This window comes from Pongo abelii, chromosome 20 (genome assembly GCF_028885655.2).
Source record: "Pongo abelii isolate AG06213 chromosome 20, NHGRI_mPonAbe1-v2.0_pri, whole genome shotgun sequence".
Taxonomy (NCBI): Eukaryota; Metazoa; Chordata; class Mammalia; order Primates; family Hominidae; genus Pongo; species Pongo abelii.
The window spans coordinates 58676404-58700119 of record NC_072005.2 but is presented as its reverse complement, the minus strand read 5'-3'; the positions used below and the strand labels follow the sequence as shown (position 1 = coordinate 58700119).

At 45.2% G+C, this 23716-nt stretch overlaps 1 protein-coding gene and 1 pseudogene across 2 annotated transcripts; one reads left to right on the top strand and one right to left on the bottom strand.

The window, feature by feature from the left end:
• Positions 1-3518: 3518 nt before the first annotated feature.
• ZNF534 (zinc finger protein 534) lies at positions 3519-14217 on the bottom strand. 2 transcript variants are annotated; one of them, XM_054541148.2, is made up of 5 exons: positions 13915-14217; positions 11678-11759; positions 9131-9257; positions 8286-8414; positions 3519-5772 (listed from the first exon to the last, which is right to left on the bottom strand). In XM_054541148.2, exons 2-5 carry the CDS (start codon positions 11690-11692, stop codon positions 4343-4345), a joined length of 1701 nt encoding a protein of 566 aa, XP_054397123.2. In that variant the 5' UTR covers positions 11693-11759; positions 13915-14217; the 3' UTR covers positions 3519-4342. The 2 variants fall into 2 exon arrangements, with proteins under 2 accessions (XP_054397123.2, XP_063576353.1); XM_063720283.1 differs by lacking the exon at positions 9131-9257 and having other exon boundaries at positions 13915-14046.
• A 2159-nt stretch (positions 14218-16376) lies between these two features.
• LOC100457784 (developmental pluripotency-associated 5 protein-like) lies at positions 16377-17529 on the top strand (annotated as a pseudogene).
• Positions 17530-23716: the final 6187 nt, after the last annotated feature.

Sequence of the window (23716 nt, the reverse complement as noted above, 5' to 3'; positions counted from 1 at the left end):
GTAGCTGGGACTACAGGCACTCACAACAATGCCCAACTAATTTTTGTATTTTTAGTAGAGATGGGGTTTCACCATATTGGCCAGGCTGGTCTTGAACTCCTGACCTGGTGATCTGCCCACCTCAGCCTCCCAAAGTAAGACGAGGTTTCTGAATTAACCCAATCAAACAAAGACAAAGAAAAAATAAGAAAATATGAACAAAGTCTCCAAGAAGTCTGGGATTATGTTAAACGATGAAACCTAAGAATAATTGGCATTCCTGAGGAAGATGAGAAATCTAAAAGTTTAGAAAACATATTTAGGGTAATAATTGAGGAAAACTTTCCCGGGCTTGCTAGAGACCTAGATATCCAAACTTAAGAAGCTCAAAGAATACATGGGAAATTCATCGCAAAAAGATAATCACCTACTCACACTGTCATCAGGTTATCGAAAATTAACAACATTCCCATTCTGTGTGCTCAGACTTAAGAGAAAATGCATGTTTTCTCTTACATTTCAAAAATAAGACTACTGTTTTCCATCTTTGCTAAACAGGAACTATTGCTATTCAATTGAGGAGGTGACCACCCCTTCCCCTCTATGATTGCTACCATGTAATCAGTACCTAACAACAATTATTCTCTTTCCATAAAAATGCCGTGCCTTTAGTGGCATGCTCTATTTTATGGCTATTTATTAGAGCACAGAAGTTCTGCACCCTTGTCAAGAAAAGAGTAGGCAGCATGCAATAAGCATGACAGCTTCAAGCAGTCATCATTTTATGTTATTGTCTACCCATGTCCATGCTGTCTAATCAGACAATATTTAATATAAAAAGACAGTGTTCTTCTTCCAGGAAACTGAATAGAAGTGATCCTCAGCTAATGAAATCAGCCCTGTCATCCTATTGATTCTTTCACTTGATTCTTTCCCAGAGACCACAGTGAAAGGCCTGTAGGAGGAGGTATATGTCAAGATCTCAAAGTTCAGGTTGAAAGTTATACAGAGGAAAGTAGCTTTCTGCTGAGACCAGCTCAGTCATGGAGACCCGAACCCAGTGGTGCTAGACGAATTAAAGACACACACACACAGAAATATAGTGTGGAGTGGGAAATCAGGGGGCTGACAGCCTTCAGAGCTGAGAGCCACAAAGAGAGTTTTACCCACATATTTATTGAGAGCAAGCCAGTGATAAGCATTGTTTCTGTTGATTATAGATTACATAAAAGCATTCCTTATGGGAAACAAATGGATGGGTCTGGTTAGTTATCGCAGCACGAACATGTCCTTAAGGCAGACTGCACATGCTACAATTTGTGGTTCTGGAATGCCTTAAGTGGTTTTTCTACCCTGGGTGGGCCAGGTGTTCTTTGCCGTCATTCTGGTAAACCAACGACCTTCAGCATGGGCATCATGACCATCAAGAACATGTCACAGTCCTACAGAGATTTTGTTTATGGCCAGTTTTGGGGACTGTTTCTGGCCAGGTTTGGTGGCCTGTTCCCAACACTTTTAGGAAAAAAGAAAATAATTAAATCCTTTTCATGTTCTATAGCAATGGTCCTTGGATATCCTCAGAATATATAATCCATCTGTGTGGTTTTATCCAAGAAGTATATTTTGATTTCTAGTGATTTGGCAGGCCTCAGGAAAGCCTGTGCCACATACATTACATTTATATGATTTCTCCTTAGTAAGGAACCTCTGATGTTCATTAATGCTAGAACTCATGATGAGCTTTCTACACACAGTTTGTAAGGACTCTTTCATGAATAAATTATCTGATGCTGTCCAAGGTGTGAATTGTGACTAAAACATTTTACTGCATATGTTGCATTTGTAAGGTTTCTCTCCATTATGTGGTGATTTGTATTTGTAAGGTTTCTCTCTATGTGGTGATTTGCAAGATGTGAATTTCAATTGGAGACCTTGCCACATTCATTACAGTTGTAAGGTTTGTCTGCAGTATGGATTACAAGATGGGCGGTAAGACCTGAACATTATCTAAATGCTTTGCCACATTCGCTGCATTTGTAAGGCTTCTCTGCAGTATGAATTCTATAGTGATTTGTTAGGGAATACTTGTGACTGAAGACGTTTCACATTGTTTGTTTATATTTCTAGATAGGGTCTCACTCTGTCACCCAGGCTAGAGTGCAGTACTGCAAACATGACTCACTGTAGCCTCAAGCTCCTAGGCTCAAATGATCCTTCTGCCTCAGCCTCCCAAGTAATTGGGAATACATGCATATACAAACACACCTGGCTAATTTTTTATTATTTGTAGAGATGGAGTTGTCCTTATGTTACCCAGGTTGGTCTCAAGCTCCTGGGTTCAAGCAATCCTCTCACCTTGGCCTCCCAAAGTGTTGGGATTATAGGTGTAAGCCACCATGTCTGGAGTACATTCTATATATTCATATGATTTCTCAAGCTGGGTGCAGCAGCTCATGGGAGCTGCACTTTGGGAGGCCAAGGCAGGTGGATCACAAGGTCAGGAGATCGAGACCAGCCTGGCTAACACAGTGAAACCCCGTCGCTACTAAAAATACAAAAAATTAGCCAGGCATGATGGCATCATGTGCTTGTAGTCCTAGCTACTTGGGAGGTAAAGGCAGGAGAATTGCTTGAACCCAGGAGGTGGAGGTTGCAGCGAGCTGAGATTGCACCACTGCACTCCAGCCTGGGCATCAGAGTGAGACTCTGTTTCGGGAAAAAAAAAAAAAAAGACTTCTCTCCACTACAGATTACAAAATGAACAGTAAGACCTGAACACACCCTCTCAATGCTCTGCCGCATTCATTACATTTGTAATGCTTCCTTCCAGTATGAATTCTTTTTTTTTTTTTTGAGACAGAATCTCACTGTCACACAGGCTGGAGTGTAGTAGCACATTCTTGGCTCACTGCAACCTCCATCTCCCAGGTTTGAGTGATTCTCCTGCCTCAGCCTCCTGAGTAGCTAGGATTACAGACACCCACCACCACACCCAGCTAATTTTTTTTATTTTTAGTAGTGATGGGGTTTCAACACATTGGTCAGGCTGGTCTCAAACTCCTGACCTCAACTGATCCATCTGCCTCAGCCTTCCAAAGTGCTGGGATTACAGGCATGAGCCACCGCACCCAGCCTCCAGTATGAATTATTTGATGTGCAAGATGTGAATTGTGACTTTGACTTTGCCACATTTGCTACATTTAAAAGGTATCTCTACAGTATGAATTTTCCAATGTTGTGCCAGATGTGCATTTTATTTGAAGATGCTGTCATTCATTTGTAAGATTTCTCTCCAGTATGGATTCTGTGATAGTTTACAAGGTGTGTATTTTAAGTGAAGACCTTGCCACACTTGTTACATGTTTAAGGTCAATCACCAGTGTGAATTCTCTTGATGAGAGGTTAGGGAAAACATGTGCCTGAAGATCTTCTTGTATTCTTTATATTGGTATGGTTTCCTTCCAGTATGGATTAATAGATGGGTAGAGAGGCATGATTTCATATGAAATTCTTTGCCATATTTATTACTTTTGTAAGGCTTCATAATTTTTTTTTTTTTTAACGAGTTTTGCCCCTCTTGCCCAAGCTGGAGTGCAATGTTGCAATCTCGGCACACCACAACCTCCGCCTCCCAGGTTCAAGCAATTCTCCTGCCTCAGCCTCGTGAGTAGCTGGGATCACAGGTGCCTGCCACCTTAGTCAGCTAATTTTGTATTTTTAGTAGAGACGGGGTTTCTCCATGTTGGTCAGGCTGGTCTCGAACTTCTAACCTCAGGTGATCTGGCCACCTTGGCCTCCCAAAGTACTGGGATTAAAGGCATGAGCCACCATGCTTGGCAGCTTCACTAACTTTTTTTTTTTTTTGAGATGGAGTTTCACTCTGTCACCTAGGCTGGAGTGCAGTGGCTCACTCGGTTCACTGGAGGCTCTGCCTCCCAGGTTCATGCCATCCTCCTGCCTCAGCCTCCTGAGTAGCTGGGACTACAGGTGCCTGCCACCACACCCAGCTAATTTTTTTTTTTTGTATTTTTAGTAGAGATGGGGTTTCACTGTTAGCCAGGATGGTCTCAATCTCCTGACCTCATGATCCACCCACCTCAGACTCCCAAAGTGCTGGGATTACAGGTGTGAGCCACCGCGCCCTGCCAGTTTCACTAAATTTTTAAGGCTTCTCTCTGGTATGAATACTCCAATGTTGTACTAGGATGGAATTTTTACTAAAGACCTTGCCACATTCATTACAACTGTAAGGCTTCACTCCAGTATGAATATTCCTATGTTGTGCAAGGCGTGAATTCCGACTGAAGACCTTGCTACATTCATTACATTTGTAAAGCTTCTCTCCAGTATGAATATTCCTATGTCACGCAAGGTGTGAATTCCGACTGAAGACCTTGCCACATTCATTACAACTGTAAGGCTTCTCTCCAGTATGAATATTCCTATGTCTCACAAGGTGTGAATTCCGACTGAAGACCTTGCCACATTCATTACAACTGTAAGGCTTCTCTCCAGTATGAATATTCCTATGTCGCACAAGGTGTGAATTCCGACGGAAGACCTTGCCACATTCATTACAACTGTAAGGCTTCTCTCCAGTATGAATATTCCTATGTTGTGCAAGGTGTGAATTCTGACGGAAGACCTTGCCACATTCATTACATTTGTAAAGCTTCTCTCCAGTATGAATTTTCCTATGTCGTTGAAGGTTTGAATTCTGACTGAAGACCTTGCCACATTCATTGCATTTGTAAGGCTTCTCTCCAGTATGAATTCTACAGTGATAGGTTAGGGAAGACTTGTGCCTGAAGACCTTGCCACAGTCTATACATTCATAAGGTTTCTCTCCAGTATGGATTAGAAGATGGGCAGTGAGATCTGAACATGTTCTAAATGCTTTGCCACATTCATTACATTTGTAACGCCTCCCCCCCGTATGAATTTTCCTATGTCGTGCAAGGCGTGAATTGCCAATAAAGACCTTGCCACATTCATTACATTTGTATGGTCTTTCTCCAGTATGAACTGTCTGATGAGTGGTTAGGGAAGACTTGTGCCTGAAGACCTTGCCACATTCCTTACAATCATAAGGTTTCTCTCCAGTGTGGATTACAAGATGAGCAGTAAGACTGGAACACACACTAAATGCTTTGCCACATTCACTACATTTGTAAGGCTTCTCTCCAGTATGAATTTTCCTATGTTGTGCAAGGTAGGCATGGTGACTAATGACTTTCTCACATTCATTGTTATTGTAAGGTTTCTCTCCAGTATGAATTTTCTGATGTTGTGCAAGGTGTGAATTCTGATTGAAGACTTTGCCACATTCATTATATTTGTAAGGCTTCTCTCCAGTATGGATTCGTTGATGTTGTGCAAAGTTTGAATTGCTACTAAAGATCTCGCCACAGTCACTACATTTGTAAGTTTTATCTGCAATGTGGACTACTTCATGGTTAGTAAGGCTTGAAGACACTCTGAAGACTTTCCCATGCTCATTACATCCATAAGGCTTTTCCCTAATGTGTGCTTTCTGTTCTTGTGGGAGTAATGTAGAAAAAAGAAAATCATTTCTGTAGTTATTAAAAATATGGGTTTTGACACTGGAAAAACTTATTTGAACTGGTGAAACTGAGGAATTGTCACTGATAGATTTTTCAACATGCTTACATCCATAAATATTCCTTATAGCTTGAAATGGCTGCCATTCAGTCAGATGTAACTGAAGAGTTAATCCATGTTGATTTTTAAGTGAACTGTTTCCTGCATTGCTTCCTGATTTAGAACTTTTCTCTAGAAAAGCAAGAAAATTTTGGAACTTAATCCCTGATTCTGGCATGTTTAAAGTCTGACAGAAAACAAGATTCTGCATCACTTCACTCAGATATTGAAAGTATCAGCATACTTTGTTTTTATTGAGATGGAGTCTCGCACTGTCACCCAGGCTGGAGTGCAATGGCGTGATTGCAGTTAACTACTACCTCTGCCTCCTGGGTTTAAGCAATTCTCCCTCCTGAGTAGCTGGGATTACAGGTGCCTGCCACCATGCCTGGCTAACTTTTTGTATTTTTAGTAGAGATGGGGTTTCATTATGTTGGCCAGGCTGGTCTCAAACTCCTGACCTCGTGATCCACCTGCCTCAGCCTCCCAAAGTGCTGGGAATACAGGCGTGGGCCACTGTGCCCAGCCAGTATCAGCATACTTTGTATAACATGTTGGTAATGCAGAAAACACAAGGGAGTGAGGTGATGTACCGAAGCATCTGGAATCTGCAGGAGTCAGGGGAATTAAGGGAGAGCTTGAGAGAGATTATAAGCTGACAAATACAAGAGTAACTAACAGCTTCTGTGAAAAAGCAGGGATAAGCCTCTTAAGGAAAATAAGATATTTAAGAGCAGCAGTGTAGATATTTGTAATAGTACATTCACAAAGTCAGGAAAGATACATCCCAGAAAAGAATGGAGTGTTCCCACACCCTTACAATAACTAAGGTCTCCCACTGCACATTATAAAAAATAACTGAAAAAAGTGGTTGTTTTACCAAACCTAAACCAAAAACTACCACACAAGGCCTATGAAAAGATGAGAAAATATGGCTAAAAGAATAACAAATAAATAGATAAATAAATAAAACTCCAGACACCAAACTAAAAGATAACAGAAATAGAAAACTAAATAAAATCAGAAAAACAGTATGTGAAAAGAATGAGGATAACAAACGCAGGGGAAATCATTAAAAACAAGAGAACAGAAATTCTGGAGCTGAAATACAGTAACTGATGTAAAAATCCATTAGAGGGTTTAACAGCAGATAGCAAAAGGAATGGAAAACAATGAGCAAACTGAAAGATAAGTTATTCAAAAGTATCAGTTCCAAAGACCACAAAGAAAACATGATGAAGAAAACCTTACAAACCCTAATACATTTTTGAGAGACTATAAGGTGGAACAATATACAAACTATTGGAGATTCATACGAAGATGACAAAGGATGAAAAGCCACAACTGAAGAAATAATGTTAAAACATCACACATCTGAGGAAAGAACTGAATATACAAATTCAAGAAGCTTCACCATTACTAAAATTAACCCAAAGACATTCACACAGGGACATAATGTAAGGAAATTATCAAAAGTCAAAGAGAGACAGAGACAAAGTTAGATAGCATCAACAAAAAAAGAGACTTGACATATAATAGGAAACTGTATGTCTATGTGTATTTTTCCAGCAGGTATCTTCAGGGTAGAAGGCAGTGAAGTGATACTGAAAGTGCTTAAAGAAAAATAAGGGCCAGGCACGGTGACTCATGCCTGTAATCCCAGAACTTTGGGAGGCTGAGGTGGGTGGATCATGAGGTCAAGAGATTGAGAACATCCTGGCTAACACGGTGAAACCCCGTCTCTACTAAAAATACAAAAAAAATTAGCCAGGCATGGTGGCGGGAGCCTGTAGTCCCAGCTACTTGGGAGGCTGAGGCAGGAGAATGGCGTGAACCCAGGAGGCAGAGCTTGCAGTGAGCCAAGATCATGCCACTGCACTCCAGCCTGGGTGACAGAGTGAGACTGTCTCAAAAAAAAAAAGAAGAAAAATAAGAAAAACATCAATGAAGAATACTATATTTAGCAAAACTCATCTACAAAAATAATTTAGGCTTTCCTAGATAAAGAAGAACTGAGAAAGTTAATTAGAACTCAAAAATCATTATGTGAGGCTGGGCACAGTGGCTCATGCCTGTAATCCCAGCACTTTGGGAGGCGGAGGCGGGTGGATCACTTGAGGTCAGGAGTTCAAGACCAGCCTGGGTAATATGGCAAAACTCCATCTCTACTAAAAATACAAAAAACTAGATAGGCATGGTGGTGTACACACTTAGTCCCAGCTATTCAGAAGGCTGTGGTGGGAGAATCATGTGAGCCCTGGAAGGTGAGGCTGCAGCCAGCCATAATCATGCCACTGCACTCTAGCCTGGGTGACAGGAGAGAGACACTATCTCAAAACAGAAAAAAGAAAATGAAAAATGTCTGTTCACAACTCAAAGGATTTCAACTTTGGTTTTCCCACAGAATTCTCCTACTTGCAGAGTTTCCCAAACACTATGTAATAGTGTGGCTTTGCAGAGTATAGTGGCTCAAGCCTGTAATCCCAACACTTTGGAAGACCCAGCCAGAAGGATCCCTTAAGTCCAGGAGTTTAAGGCTGCTGTGAGCCATGATTGCCACTGCACTCTAGCCTGGATGACAGAGTGAGACCCTTCTCAGAAAACAAAAATTATGGGGCCTCCACTCTGCCCACCCAAGCTCTCACCTGTGTTCACCCCTTTGATGCACTCCCTGCCATCTGGATTGTTTGCTATTTTCACTTCACTCTGCAGAGTACAGGGATCTCTCTTTTGCTCCAACATGGAGGTAACACTCAGGCCAGGAAGACAGATTCCTATTTATAAAAAGAAAGAATAAATGTGTGCTGTGGCATCTCCAAAGTCCAAGCCCTATATTTAGGTAGGAGAGAGCATATTACAAATTAATCAAGAATAATATTTCACAAATTCATCCACTGACTGTCTCCTTCTGAATGCTGAGGGAACATTGTAACATGTAGACATCAAGCCCCCTTTCAAGAACTACTGAATCAAAAGCACACAGGTAGAAAACAGGGAACTGGATAATTTTTAAGTCTGTCATAAGGTTTCATGCATACTTCAGCCCTGGTGCCACCAATGATGAATCATGAAGGAAGCAGAATATCTGAAGAAAGGGGACATTTCTTTTCTTTCTTTTTTTTTTTTTTTGAGACGAGTCTCACTCTGTCACCCAGGCTTGAGCGCAGTGGCATGATCTCAGCTCACTGCAGCCCCTGCCTCCCAGGTTCAGGTGATTCTCCTGCCTCAGCCTCCCGAGTAGCCAGGAATACAGGCATGCTCCACCATGCCTAACTAATCTTTGTATTTTTAGTAGGGATGGGGTTTCACCATGTTGGTCTGGCTGGTGTAAGGGGACATTTCAAGTTCAGAAAGCATAATGCTTTTCATTTCTTAGTCAACAGGTTTCAATCTCAGTCAAGCAATGCAGGGGCTCCCGAGAGACACACAAGAGAAAATGCAAAAAGATATACCAGAGCAGATGCAGGCTTCTGAGGGACATTATCCTCACCTAGGGAGACCAGGTTCCTGTAGTTCTCTAACATCACATCCCTGTATAAAGCTTTCTGCCCAGGGTCCAGGCATTTCCACTCCTCCTGAGAGAATTCTATGGCCACATCCCTGAATGACAATTGCCCCTAAAAGGAAATCCACATTTCAAAAACAGGGTATGGAGAGAGTACTTATCTCCAAATAGAATGAGAAGACGGTTGTAAGGACTGACTCCACTGAAGTGAGCACTGTGACAAATCCACATGAAAGTATTCTTGAACTAGTTATGTGTCTGTGATTGTGTTTTATTATACTTTTCCATAAGGAGTGATGACATTCTTTAAATCAGAGTAGACGTCTCATTTTGTGGATAATACAAGCAATACAAACAAAAAATTAAACCAGGGTTATCTCTATAGAAATGTTAGGTATTATTGCTGGGCACGGCGGCTCATGCCTGTAATCCCAGCACTTTAGGAGGCCAAGGCGGTTGGATCACGAGGTCAGGAGATCAAGACCATCCTGGCCAACATGGTGAAACCCCGTCTCTACTAAAAATACAAAAAAATTAGCCAGGTGTGGTGGCGGGGGCCTGTAGTCCCAGCTACTCCAGAGGCTGAGGCAGGAGAATGGCGCAAACCCAGGAGGGAGCTTGCAGTGAGCTGAGATAGCGCCACTGCACTCCAGCCTGGGCGACAGAGTGAGACTCCGTCTCAAAAAAAAAAAAAAAAAAAAGAAAGAAATGTTAGGTATTATTTTTGACACATCAAGTGACATTTAGTATCTACCTGAGATACAAGTAGTGTCTTCAGAGATGACAATGTCTACAGTGATTTCTTTTTTTTTTTTTGAGATAGGATCTTACTCTGTTTCCCAGACTGGAGTGCAGGGGTGTGATGTCGACCCACTGCAACCTCTGCCTCCCAGGCTCAAGCGATCCTCTAACCTCAGCCTCCCGAGTAGCTGGGACTACAGGCTCACACCACTATGCCCAGCTAATTTTTGTATGTTTTGTAGAGATAGAGTCTCACCAGTCTGTCCAAGCTTGTCTCAAATGCCTAAGCTCAAGTGATCCTCCCACCTCAGCCTCCAAAAATGCTGGGATTACAGGCATGAGCTACCACATCTGACTTATTGTGGTTTTTAAAAATGGTCAAAATCTGGGCCGGGCGCACTGGCTCATGCCTGTAATTCCAGCACTTTGGGAGGCTGAGGCAGGTGGATCACGAGGTAAGGAGTTCGAGACCAGACTGGCTAACATGGTGAAACCCCATCTCTACTACATACAAAAAATTAGCTGGGCAAGGAGGTGTGCACCTGTAATCCCAGCTACTCAGAAGGCTGAGGCAGGACAATGGCTTGAAGCCAGGAGGCAGAGGTTGCAGTGAGCCAAGATTGCACCATTGCACTCCAGCCTGGGTGACAAGGCAAGACCCTGTCTCAAAGAACATAAATAAAAAATGGTCAAAATCTGAAAACTGTGATGATAACAATAGCAATGGCTGAATAGAACATTTCCCACGTGATGGGCACTATTCTAAATGATTTACATGAACTAATTGGTATAGCAACAAAAGCCAATGAAAGAATAATCTGTTCCTATCTTACTGAAGAGACAACTCTTTCACCTACATGCTACCTTGCCCCAGGTGTGAGCACTGAACAACAGAGTAAGCACCAGATCGCAGGTGTCTGAGCATGAGAATCAAACCTAAAGAATCAGTTAAGTAACAGATCAGCATCAAAAGTAAATTGACAATTACCTAATTCAGTAAATTTAAAACAACTTCAAGGATTAAAAACATGGAATTGCCTAATAGTTCATTATATATGCATACATATAATATCCCCATAATAAGTTACTATACTATTTTTATAGCCATTGCCTCTTATAGCCACTATCAGGTATGATGCCTCATATCATCATACATGATAGTGTAGAAAAATTTGAACATCCTGATGAATAGATGTAATTTCAACTGATAAAAATATATATATAATGATGACATGCTATTTATAAAAAACTATAGGTTTGCTCATCTGTGCACTCATGCAAACACATCACATGTACACACTTATACATGTATATACTAACACTCATATACACTAGTATACATATACATTTATACGGCTGAGATCACAAAACCACACTCCAGCCTGGCCAACAGTGCAAGACTCTGTCTCAAAAAAAAAAAAAAAGGAATTCCACATGCAGCTTCTCTAGGCCTAGTCCACAGAACACTCACAGTGCATCCAGATGTGGCCCCTGAACAATCCCTGCTGCCCAACAGCACTGACACCACAAGGCCCACACCTCGTCTCCATCCATGTCTGGGTGTGAGCCCTTCCCAGGACCATGCCCAGTGGAACCTCTTCCCAAGTTCATGTCACTGGGTCATAGGGAACTGGAATCTCAAGTGGAAGTGAAAGGGACTGGAAGAAGCCATGGGTAAGTGCAATGAAATGGGTCAGGCAGGATGCTTCAGAGTCAGAGATTAGCAACTCCAATGCCTGGCATTTCAGGAAGAAACAGGGACAGAACAATCCACTGAGAATATTGCCTTACCTGAGTAAGAGCCATTCCTGACTTCTTTTCTTTCCTCTTCCGAGTTGCTTCCTTGCATAATATGTCTCTTTGAAAGTGAACCCTAGTATCAAAAATAATGCTGTTTAGGGCTTAGAATCAACACACCCACTTCCTGTGCCATAGCCACACAAAAAGGGAAGACCTAACCTTCTGGAAAGATGGTCCTCTGCTGCCTACTGTTGATCTCCTATAGGAAAATCAGCAAGTGAGTTTTTTACTCCCTTCCTCAAAACTCTCTCCTCTCTCCTGGTGAGTGACACACACACTGCAGCAGTGTGGAGCTGGGCTGGACTGAGCTCCCCTTAAAAGCACAGACTTGGCTGGGTGCGGTGGCTCCCACCTATAATCCTAGCACTTTGGGAGGCCGAGGCGGGCAGATCATGAGGTCAGGAGTTTGAGATCAGCCTGGCCAACATAGTGAAACCCTCGTCTCTGCTAAAGATACAAAAAATTAGCTGGGCGTGGTGACACGGGCCTGGAATCTCAGCTACTCAGGAAGCTGAGGCAGAAGAATCCCTTGAACTCGGGAGGCAGAGGTTACAGTGAGCCAAGATTGCGCCATTGCACTCCAGCCTGGGTGACAGGGTGAAACTCCGTCTTAAAAAAGAAAAAAAAAGTCCAGGCGCAGTGGCTCATGCCTGTAATCCCAGCACTTTGGGAGGCCGAGGCAGGTCGATCACGAGGTCAGGAGTTCAAGACCAGCCTGGCCAAGACGGTGAAACCCCAACTCTCCTAAAAATACAAAACTTAGCTGGGCAGTGGCAGGCACCTGTAATCCCAGCTCTCAGGAGGCTGAGGCAGGAGAATTGCTTGATCCCTGGTGGCAGAGGTTGTAGTGAGCCAAGATTGTGACACTGCACTCCAGCCTGGGTGACAGAATGTGACTCTATCTAAAAAAAAAAAAAAAAAAAAAAAGCACAGACCTCATCCTGACCAAAGCTCATGCAGAGCACAGGCCCCTCAGCCCTCTGTGGATCACGGTGCTCAATTCTAGATACAGAATATAGTAGAATCCTTTCATCGATGTGCACGATGTTCCAAGAGCCCCAACGGATGCCTGAAACCTCCATCAGTACTGATCCCTATTAATTCCACTTAAAGACTCCATGTTACAGCTTCTCACTGGCATATCCAAATTGTCAGCATCAAGGCCTGGCGTTGTGGCTCACGCCTGTAATCCCAGCACTTTGGGAGGCCAAGGCGCGTGGATTGCCTGAGGTCAGGAGTTCAAGACCAGCCTGGCCAACACGGTGAAACCCTGTCTCTACTAAAAATATAAAAATTAGCCGGGCGTGGTGGTGGACACCTGTAATCCCAGCTACTCGGAAGACTGAGGCAGGAGAATTGCTTGAACCTAGGAGACAGAGGTTGCAGTGAGCCAACACAGTGCCACTGCACTCCAGCCTCAGCGACAGAGTGAGACTCTGTCTCAAAAAAAACCAAAAAACCAAATTGTCAGCATCAATACTTATGTGCGTGGAGGGCATTGTTAAGGGGGAAAAAAAAAGGGTTACATTAAAAAAAGCACTGAGATACCATAAAAGTGGATCTCATCAAAAAGAAGGCTATTGGCTAAGTGTGGTGGCATGCCTGCAATCCCAGTACTTTGGAAGGATGAGGCGGGCAGATCACCTGAGGTCAGGAGTTCGAGACCAGCCTGGCCAACATGGTGAAACCCCCATCTCTACTAAAAATACAAAATTAGAGAGGCATGGTGGCGCAGGCCTGTAATCCCAGCTACTTGGGAGGCCGAGGCGGGAGAATCGCTTGAATCCGGGAGGCGGAGTTTGCAGTAAGCCGAGATCACGCCATTGCACTCCAGCCTGGGCAACAAGAGCAAAACTCAGTCTCAGGAAAAAAAAAAAAGACTATTAAGTGACTAACAAGCAGATACAGTCTAAAGTCAGCCCTTGGTATCTCTGGGGTACACATCAATGGATTCAACCAACTACAGACTGAATAATTACAAAAAAACGAAAAAAAATAGGAAAGTGCCAGGATTACAGGCATGAGCCACCGCGCCCGGCCTAGAAGCCTCCAAGCGGTTTTAACACGCAGGGAAGCGACCTCCAGACTCTCTAGAGAACCCTGAATTTACTTGGAATGGATGAAGCGATGCCGGGACTTCAAGGTCTGCGTGAGCCCTCAGATCGCGGGTGTAAGAAGCACACAGGAACTGGGCAGCCTAAATTTAATCTAGACAAAGGCAAACTCACAGGTGGCGGCTAGACGGTCTTTCCACGCAAACGGCTGCCGGGTCTACAGAAAAAGCGCGCGAAACGTTCACTCCACGATCTCAACTTCCGGGTCTGCAGGAAATTGCGCGCGCAAAGTACAGGCCGGGCCGGGGGCCGAGGGTGGGGCCGGGACAGGGCGGGCTCAGGGAGGGTCTGTGCTTATGTCAGTCTGACTCAGCGATCCTGTTTTAGGGTTTTGGCGGCGAGATCTGCTCAGCAGTCTGGAAACAGATCTTGCTTGGGCAGAGCAAAATCGGTTGGTGATTAGATCCACGAGAATTCCTGTTATTAAAATAAATTTTAAGTCCCAACTACTCTGGAAGCAGAGAGAGAAGAGAGTGTGAAAAGAAAGCGAAAAGAAAGACAAGGCCGGGCGCGGTGGCTCACGCCTGTAATCCCAGCACTTCGGGAGGCCGAGCCGGGCGAATCACGAGGTCAGGAGATCGAGACCATCCTGGCCAACATGGTGAAACCCCTGTCTCTACTAAAAATACAAAAATTAGCTGGGTGTGGTGGTGGGCGCCTGTAGTCCCAGCTACTCGGGAGGCTGAGGCAGGAGAATCACTTGAACCCTGGAGGTGGGGTTGCAGTGAGCCGAGATCGCACCACTACACTCCAGCCTGGTGGAGTGAGGCTCTGTCTCAAAAAAAAGAAAAAGAAAGAAAGAAAATAAGACTAGAGAGAAAATAGCGCAACAAAGAATGTAGGTGTCTGTGCCTGTGTGTGAGAAAAAGGGAGAGACAAGAAAGAACGAAAGAAAGACTTTTTTTTTTTTTGAGACGGAGTCTCGCTCTGTCACCCAGGCTGGAGTGCAGTGGCATGATCTCGGCTCACTGCAAGCTCTGCCTCCCGGGTTCACGCCATTCTCCGGCCTCAGCCTCCCAAATAGCTGGGACCACAGGCGTCCGCCACCACGCCCGGCTAATTTTTTTGTATTTTTAGTAGAGACGGGATTTCACCGTGTTAGCCAGGATGGTCTCTATCTCCTGACCTCGTGTTCCGCCCGCCTCGGCCTCCCAAAGTGCTGGGATTACAGGTGTGAGCCACCGCGCCCGGCCCCCATTTTTTTTTTTTTTTTTTTTTGAGAGAGAGTTTCACTCTTGTTGCCCAGGCTGAAGTGCAATTATGTGATCTCGGCTCACTGCAACGTATGCCTTCTGGGTTCAAGCGATTCTCCTGCCTGGGTCTCCCAAGTAGCTGGGATTACAGGCGCGCACCACCATGCCCGGCTAATTTTTTGTATTTTTAGTAGAGACGGGGTTTCACCATGGCCATGCTGGTCTTGAACTTCTGACCTCAGGTGATCCGCCCACCTTGGCCTCCCAGAGTGTTGGGATTACAGGCCTGAGCCGCCGTGCCCAGCCAGAAAGACAAACTTTAGGAATTAAGACACTTTGGAACTATCTGTGAAGGGGATGGAAGCTAAAGTGTGAAATGCTAAACCCTGCCAGAGTGGAATGTGTAGTATCATGTCAATGCCCCACAGAATAGAAATACTATTTTTTTTTTTTTTTGAGCCAGAGTCTTGCTCTGTTGCCCAGGCTGGAGTGTAGTGGCATGATCTTGGCTCACTGCAAGCTTCGCCTCCCGGGTTCACGCCATTCTCCTGCCTCAGCCTCCCGAGTAGCTGGGACTACAGGCACCCACCACCATGCCCGGCTAATTTTTTTTGTATTTTTAGTAGAGACGGGGTTTCACCGTGGTCTCGATCTCCTGACCTCGTGATCCGCCCGCCTCGGCCTCCCAAAGTGCTGTGATTACAGGCGTGAGCCACCACACCTGGCTAGAAATACTTTTCATTTACATTCCCCATTTACTCCAGAGGGTGAGGTCAACCCTGTGCTAAATTCCAGAAACTTTTCTAGGGATACCACCTTGGGCATACAGGACTAAGGCCAGTGTGAAGTCAGGTCACCAACTCTTTCTTTTCAAAAAAGCCAGTAACTTTAAAAATAGGTATAAATTATTTAGTTTAAGATTTTTTTTTTTTAAAGACAGGGAATCACTGTGAAACCCAGGCTGGGGTGCAGTGGCACAATCATAGCTCACTACAACCTTGATTTCCTGGGATCATGGGCACCTCCTACCTCAGCCTCCCGAGTAGCTGGAAATACAGGCCTGTGACATTGGACTGTGCTAACTTTTTAGTTTTATATTATTATTACTTTGTAGAGATGGAGTCTCACTTTGTTGCCCAGCCAGGTGTCCAAGTTCTGGCGTCAAGTGTTTCTTCTGTCTACACTCCCAAAGTACTCGAATTATAGGCATGAGTCACTGTGCACAGGAGGTAAGGACCCCACATCAGGACCTCAGGTAGTTTTGAAACAAAAATACATAAGACCCACAAGCAGGACTATTGGCTGGAGACAGTGGGGTCACCTGAAGAAGTTTTCTTTGATCTGAGTACCAACTTCTCACCTAGGTCACTGGGACCCCAGACTATGGCACTGCTCCAGGCAGACCTGGTTATCCTGCTTGAGGCAGCAGTCCTCTTGAGCCTAGTGAAATGCAACTGGCTGTACCTCAATGATGTTGCGCTGAGATTCTGCCAGTCAAGGTATTACTTCAATCTCCTAAGACCAGCCTCTACCTCCAGATCCAGGAAAGTCAGTACACACATAAATGGACTAAATTTATTAAGGGGATACTGGGTTGGTGGGGAGACTGCAAGACAGCACTCAAGTGGGGTTGAACTGGCCCAGTTGCATCTGACTTCTCACTTGTAGTTCCCAAGAATGAATATAAAATGTGCTAGAAAAGCAACATCCTGAGGGGAAGTACAGGATCCCATCCATCCTGACGAGAGAAGGACAGAATCTGTTCCAGTCCCCCTGGAACAGGACGCCCTTCATTGCTTTAGGCCAATGTGCCATGCATCCCTGGAGCATGAAACCTGGGCCAGGCCACCTTTCAGGCTCCCTCAGCTGTGATGCAGGTGGAGCATACACAGAGACTGCATCTGCACTGGGTGGTTTTCCTGAGCCTTCGGGAACTGCATGCACGAACCCCAGGCATCTGCTGTCCCTTGCTGCCAATGTGTAACAAATTCACTTCATGTAACTTACTGTGTGTGCATGGAACTATCTCTCACTCAACTCCGACACGTTGGTAGCCAGTGTGCAGTGAACCTGCTTCACAAGCAAGGTTGTGGAGAAATTGCAATCTTCATACATTTGGTGGGAATTGAAAATACTGATGAACACTTAGGCCCGACTCACGTGGGAGCATAGTTTTGCTTGTAAGGGTTACAATTTGGGAACAATCCTGGACGTAGAAATATCCCGCCATGGGTGAAACTTCCTGAAAGATCCAGAGGTGCTCCAGGTCCAGAAGCAGCTGCTGGAAGCCATGTTTGGCCCAGACTGATCTCAAATCCCTTACATTGAGCAGATGAGCAAGGTCATGCTCGTGCTGAAGGCTCTGGAGTCTTCAGACCTCACCGAGGTTGTCATTTACGGCTTCTATTTGTACAAGTGCCAGACCAAGTGGATGCTCCAATCCATGACTGAGTGGCACCACCAGCGCCAGGAGCGAGGGATGCTCAAACTTGTGGAAAGCATGAATGCCATCAAACTAGGCCCTTGGGTGAAGTGAGCCAGCTTCTAGCCAATGCAAAGAAGGCCAAGATGTAGAGATCAGGTTGTGGCCATAGCTGGAATGGTAACCCCAGATTGGTTTAAACTCTGCTCCAGCCTGATGAATTTAAAAAAAAAAAAAAAAAAAAAACGCCGGGTGCAGTAGCTCATGCCTGTAATCCAGCACTTTGGGAGGCTGAGGTGGGTGGATCACCTGAGGTCGGGAGTTTGGGAGCAGCCTGACCAACATGGAGAAACCCCGTCTACTAAAAATAAAAAATTAGCTGGGTATGGTGGCACATGCCTGTAATCCCAGCTACTTAGGAGGCTGAGGCAGGAGAATTGCTTGAACCCGGGAGGCAGAGGTTGTGGTGAGCCAAGATTGCACCATTGCACTCCAGCCTGGGCAACAACAGCAAGACTCTCTTTCAAAAAAAAAAAAAAAAAGAAAAGAAAAGAAAAAACCATCTGTCTGGGGGTTTCTTCCCTTGTTCTAAGTATTGTGATTATTTCTTTTGACAGTTGCCAGTAAAAAAAAGTTATTTTTCAGAAAAACAAGACTGTAGTCAGTATGGAAAATAGTGTCATGGGACACTTCCTCAAGTCAAGATCACCCACCAATTCATAAAGGATCATCATACATTCTGATGAAAGGCATAAAGGTTACCCCAGGGGTAGGGGATGAGGCAAGGAAGTCCACTCTTATCACTACTATTCCACACAGTGTGAAAAGTTCCAGCCAGTGAAATAAAGGAAGAAAAGGAAATAAAAGTGACAGGCTGGATGTGGTATCTGAGGACTGTAATAGCAGCACTTTGGGAGATTCATGAAGAATCACAGAACTGTGGACCCATATTAGATACGTGACCTACAGAATTGTAAAAGAATAGATTTTTCTTCTTTTAAGCCAATCACTGTGTGGTAGCAATGAGGAAGGAGAGTGGCTTGAGGACAGGAGGAAAAAAATAGTGTACTCTCAGAAAATATGATGGTTGCACAGGTCATCCCTGTAACCTGTGTTACTGGCTATGTCAAAGGGGAGTTCGCAAATGTGGTCTAGTTAAGGATCTTTAGATAGACATTATTCTGGATTATATGGTCAAAGTGATAGAATCACAAGGTTCAATATCAGAAGGATGCAGGTAGACCCTAAGGGACAGACAGTTGTGATGTGTTGAAAATAGAGGGATAAAGAGATTTTATCTCACCTTTAAAGATGGAGGAAGTGGGCCAGGTGTGGTGGCTCATGCCTGCAATCCCAGTACTTTGGGAGGCTGAGGCGGGCAGATCACGACGTCAAGAGATCAAGACCATCCTGGTTAACACGGTGAAACCCCGTCTCTACTAAAAATAATAAAAATATTAGCCCGGCGTGGTGGCACGTGCCTGTAGTCCCAGCTACTTGTGAGGCTGAGGCAAGAGAATCGCTTGAATCAGGGAGGTGGAAGTTGCGGTGAGCCGAGATTGCACCACTGCACTCCATCCAGGGACACAAGAACGAAACTCCATCTCAGAAAAAAGATGGAGGAAGTGGACCATGAGTCAAAGGATGTAAGTGGCCTCTGGAACCTACAAAGGGTAAGGAAAAAAAAATCTCCCCTGGAGATTCATGAAGAATCACAGAGCTGTGGACCCATATTAGATATGTGACCTACAGAATTGTAAAAAAATAAATTTTTCTTGTTTTAAGCCAATCACTGTGTGGTAGCAATAAGAATCTGGTGAAATAATTTTATGTAGAAAATTCCAAAAAATCTACAAAAATCTGTAAACAAGGAAAATGTAAAGGTGGCAAGGTGTAAGATCAACATACAGCAATCTTTTTTTTTTTTTTTTTTTTGATACGGAGTCTCACTCTGTCACCCAGGCTGGAGTGCAGTGGTGCGATCTCTGCTCACTGCAAGCTCTGCCTCCCGGGCTCACACCATTCTCCTGCCTCAGCCTCCAGAGTAGCTGGGACTACAGGCGCCCGCCAACACGCCTGCAGAATTTTTTGTATTTTTAGTGGAGACGGGGTTTCACCGTGTTAGCCAGGATGGTCGCAATCTCCTGGCCTCGTGATCTACCTGCCTCGGCCTCCCAAAGTGCTGGGATTACAGACGTGAGCTGCCGCGCCGGCCAACATACAGCAATCTTGTATATTTCACTGGCCAGGCATGGCAGCTCATGCCTGTAATCCCAGCAATTTGAAAGGCCAAGGCAGGTGGATTGCTTGAGCTCATGAGTTTGAGACCAGCATGGGTAACATGGCAAAACCCTGTCTCTACAAAACACAAAAATTAGCCGGCCATGGTGGCACACACCTGCAGTCTCAGCTACTCAGGCAGCTGGGGTGGGAGGGTCACTTAAAGCTGCAGGACAGAAGTTCCACTTAGCTGACATTGCTCCACTGCACTATACCTGGGTGACAGAGTAAGACGTTGTCTCAAAAAAAAAATAATAATAATAATAATCTAGCATATTTCTTTACACATGAAAGCTGATATTAAAAATAAAATACCATGTATGATTGCTCCATTAACAATATAGGTCAGCTGGGCATGGTGGCTCATGCCTGTAATCCCAGCACTTTGGGAGGCCAAGGTGGGCAGGTCACCTGATGACAGGAGTTCGAGACCAGCCTGGCCAACATGGTGAAACCCCATCTCTACTAAAAATACAAAAATTAGACAGGAGTGATGGCACGTGCCCATAATCCCAGCTAATTGGGAGGCTGAGGGAGGAGAATTGCTTGAACTCAGGAGACGGAGGTTGCAGTGAGCCGAGATCACACCACTGTACTCCAGCCTGGGCAACAGAGTGAGACTGTGTCTCAAAAAAAAAAAAAAAAGTCAAAGAAATACGTGTCAAACAAAACATTCATAGAACCATTATGTTAAAACTACAAAATGTTCATGAAATAAATCAAAGACACCAAATACAGACACATATACAATATACATATATTGGAAGACTCCACATAAAACAATATGAAAACAATATGAAATTATACCAAATTGACACATAGGGTTAACACATTTCCTAATCAGGGCATTCTGCAGATACTAACAAGGTTATCCAATTATGTAGAAAGGCAATGAAACAAAAAAAACCAAACCCCAAAATCTAAAATAGCTAAAACATCAGAATAACAACAGAAAGACTGGAATCACTTCATGTCATTTTAAGTCTTCTAACATAGTAAAAGCATTTTTAGTTTGTACTTCCCATGGTCTTGTGTGCATACTAATGTCACAACATTTTCTTTCCAAACAACAGCCACATTTATGTAGCCCGTAAATTTTCACTCAAGTAACACATGGAAGAAATGTATTAAACATGGAATCTGGACTGCAATTTATAAAAGAAGATTTTTAATGTAACTCATATAAAGAAGCACAAAATAATTTTTTTTTTTACGTATTTATTGATCATTCTTGGGTGTTTCTCGGAGAGGGGGATGTGGCAGGGTCATAGGATAATAGTGGAGAGAAGGTCAACAGATAAACACATGAACAAAGGTCTCTGGTTTTCCTAGGCAGAGGTCCCTGCGGCCTTCTGCAGTGTTTGTGCCCCTGGGTACTTGAGATTAGGGAGTGGTGATGACTCTTAAAGAGCATGCTGCCTTCAAGCATCTGTTTAACAAAGCACATCTTGCACCGCCCTTAATCCATTTAACCCTGAGTTGACACAGCATATGTTTCAGAGAGCACGGGGCTGGGGGCAAGGCCATAGATCAACAGCATCCCAAGGCAGAAGAATTTCTCCTAGTACAGAACAAAATGGAGTCACCTATGCCTACTTCTTTCTACACAGACACAGTAACAATCTGATCTTTCTTTTCCCCAAATTTCCCCCTTTTCTTTTCAACAAAACTGCCATCGTCATCATGGCCTGTTCTCGATGGTCGCTGTCTCTTCGGTGCTGTTGGGTACACCTCCCAGATGGGGCGGCCAGGCAGAGGCGCTCCTCACATCCCAGATGATGGGTGGCCAGGCAGAGGTGCTCCTCACATCCCAGATAATGGGCGGCCGGGCATAGGTGCTCCTCCCCTCCCACACCGGGCGGCCGGGCAGAGGCGCTCCTCACCTCCCAGATGGGGCGGCCGGGCAGAGGCGCTCCTCACCTCCCAGATGGGGCAGCCAGGTAGAGGCGCTCCTCACTTCCTCCCAGACAGGGTGGCGGCCAGGCAGAGGCGCTCCTTACCTTCCAGACGGGGCGGCCGGGCAGAGGTGCTCCTCACCTCCCACATGGGGTGGCCGGGCAGAGGCGCTCCTCACCTCCCAGACGGGGCAGCCGGGCAGAGGTGCTCCTCACCTCCCAGACGGGGTGGCTGGGCAGAAGCGCTCCTCACTTCCCAGAAGGGGCAGCTGGGCAGAGGCGCTCCTCACTTCCTCCCAGATGGGGTGGCGGCCAGTCAGAGGCGCTCCTCACCTCCCAGACGGGGCAGCCGGGCAGAGGCGCTCCTCACTTCCCAGATGGGGTGGCTGGGCCTAGGCGCTCCTCACATCCCAGACAATGGGCGGCCAGGCAGAGACGCTCCTCACTTCCTATACGGGATGGCGGCCGGGCAGAGGAGCTCCTCACTTCCCAGATGGGCCAGCCGGGCAGAGGTGCTCCTCACTTCCCAGATGCAGCAGCCGGGAAGAGGAGCTCCTCACATCCCAGATGATGGGCGGCCAGGCAGAGATGCTCCTCACTTCCTAGACGGGGTGGCGGCCGGGCAGAGGCTGTAATCTTAGCACTTTGGGAGGCCAAGGCAGGCGGCTGGGAGGTGGAGGTTGTAGTGAGCCGAGATCATGCCACTGCACTCCAGCCTGGGCAACATTGAGCATTGAGTGAGCGAGACTCCGTCTGCAATCCCAGCACCTCGGGAGGCCGAGGCGGGCAGATCACTCGAGGCCAGGAGCTGGAGACCAGCCCGGTCAACATGGCGAAATCCCGTCTCCACCAAAAATACAAAAACCAGTCAGGCGTGGTGGCGGGCACCTGCAATCCCAGGCACTCAGCAGGCCGAGGCAGGAGTATCACAGGAGCCCGAGGCAGAGAGGTTGCGGTGAGCTGAGATCACGGCAGTACAGGCCAGCCTCAGCAACAGAGGGAGACTGAAGAAAGAAGTAGAGGTAGACCGAAGAAAGAAGAGAGGGGAGAGGGGAGAGGGGAGAGGGGAGAGGGGAGAGGGGAGAGGGGAGAGGGAGAGGATAAATATTTTTTTGACACTGTCTCCCTCTGTCATCCAGGCTGGAGTGCAGTGCTACAATCAAGGATGACAGCAGCCTCAGCCTTCTGCAATCAAACGATCCTCCTGCTGCAGTGCCCCTAAATAGTTGGGACCACAAGTGTACATGACCACACCTGGCTATTTTTTAAATTTTTTTGTAGACATAAGCTCTTGCTATGTTGCCCAGGCTGGTCTTGTACTTCTGGGCTCAAGTGATTTTTCCCACCTTGGCCTCCCAAAGTGCTGAGATTACAGGTGTGAGCCACCCCACTCAGCCCGAAAAAAATTGCTTCATACCATAATCTGACAATGACATTTCCACAACTTTTGGCAAAATGCTCTTCTAGCAAAATCATATTTATTGTATAATAAATATAATTATATATCAATAAACAGTATTTGCACAAATCATGTTGATTTTATAATAAACACTTTTGTACAATAATTTTCATTGAACTAGGGTAAAATGTATCTCAGGCAACTTTACTAGACACTTTACTAAACAGTAATTCACAAGCATTTTCAACAATCATAGGTGCAGTGAAACCTACATGTCCAGCCAAGAGGAATGTAACCAGCTATCACCATAAAGAAAACTGGGGTTTTCCTAACCAAGAAGTCAGGAGTTTCAAGAGGAAGTATTCAGTCTTGTACTGAAGAGTTAGACTACATTTTGTGATGTCTGAATACTAACAGCTTTTACACCTCTGCATTCCCTCTTCCTATGAAAGGAGGTAGTTAACTTGCCTTAGGTAGACAGCAAGAAAAGGGTCTCTGGAGAGTCCCTGGCCCATGGGTCAGTGCCTCATCCCCACCTAACAGAAAAAGCAGCCTGGGAAAAAAATTCAAGGTGCAGACACCGATAACGGAACCAGCACAAGGTGTTATGCCCACGGCTGCACAGACAGAAAAGGCCCATTTGGATAAAAACTTGCACAGACCTCCATCTCACTCAGATAAGGGAGCAGGCCTGGCATAGAAATGCCTTTTGTCTTGGTAGAGTCAG

Excerpts from the sequence above, each read along its gene's own strand:
- ZNF534 (XM_054541148.2), bottom strand. Across the intron at positions 8,415-9,130 it reads CAGGAACCTGGTCTCCCTAG|GAATCTGTCTTCCTGGCCTG; the intron begins GTGAGGATAATG and ends TTTTATAAATAG. Across the intron at positions 5,773-8,285 it reads CATCAAAGGGGTGAACACAG|AGAAAAGTTCTAAATCAGGA; the intron begins GTGAGAGCTTGG and ends TTGCTTTTCTAG.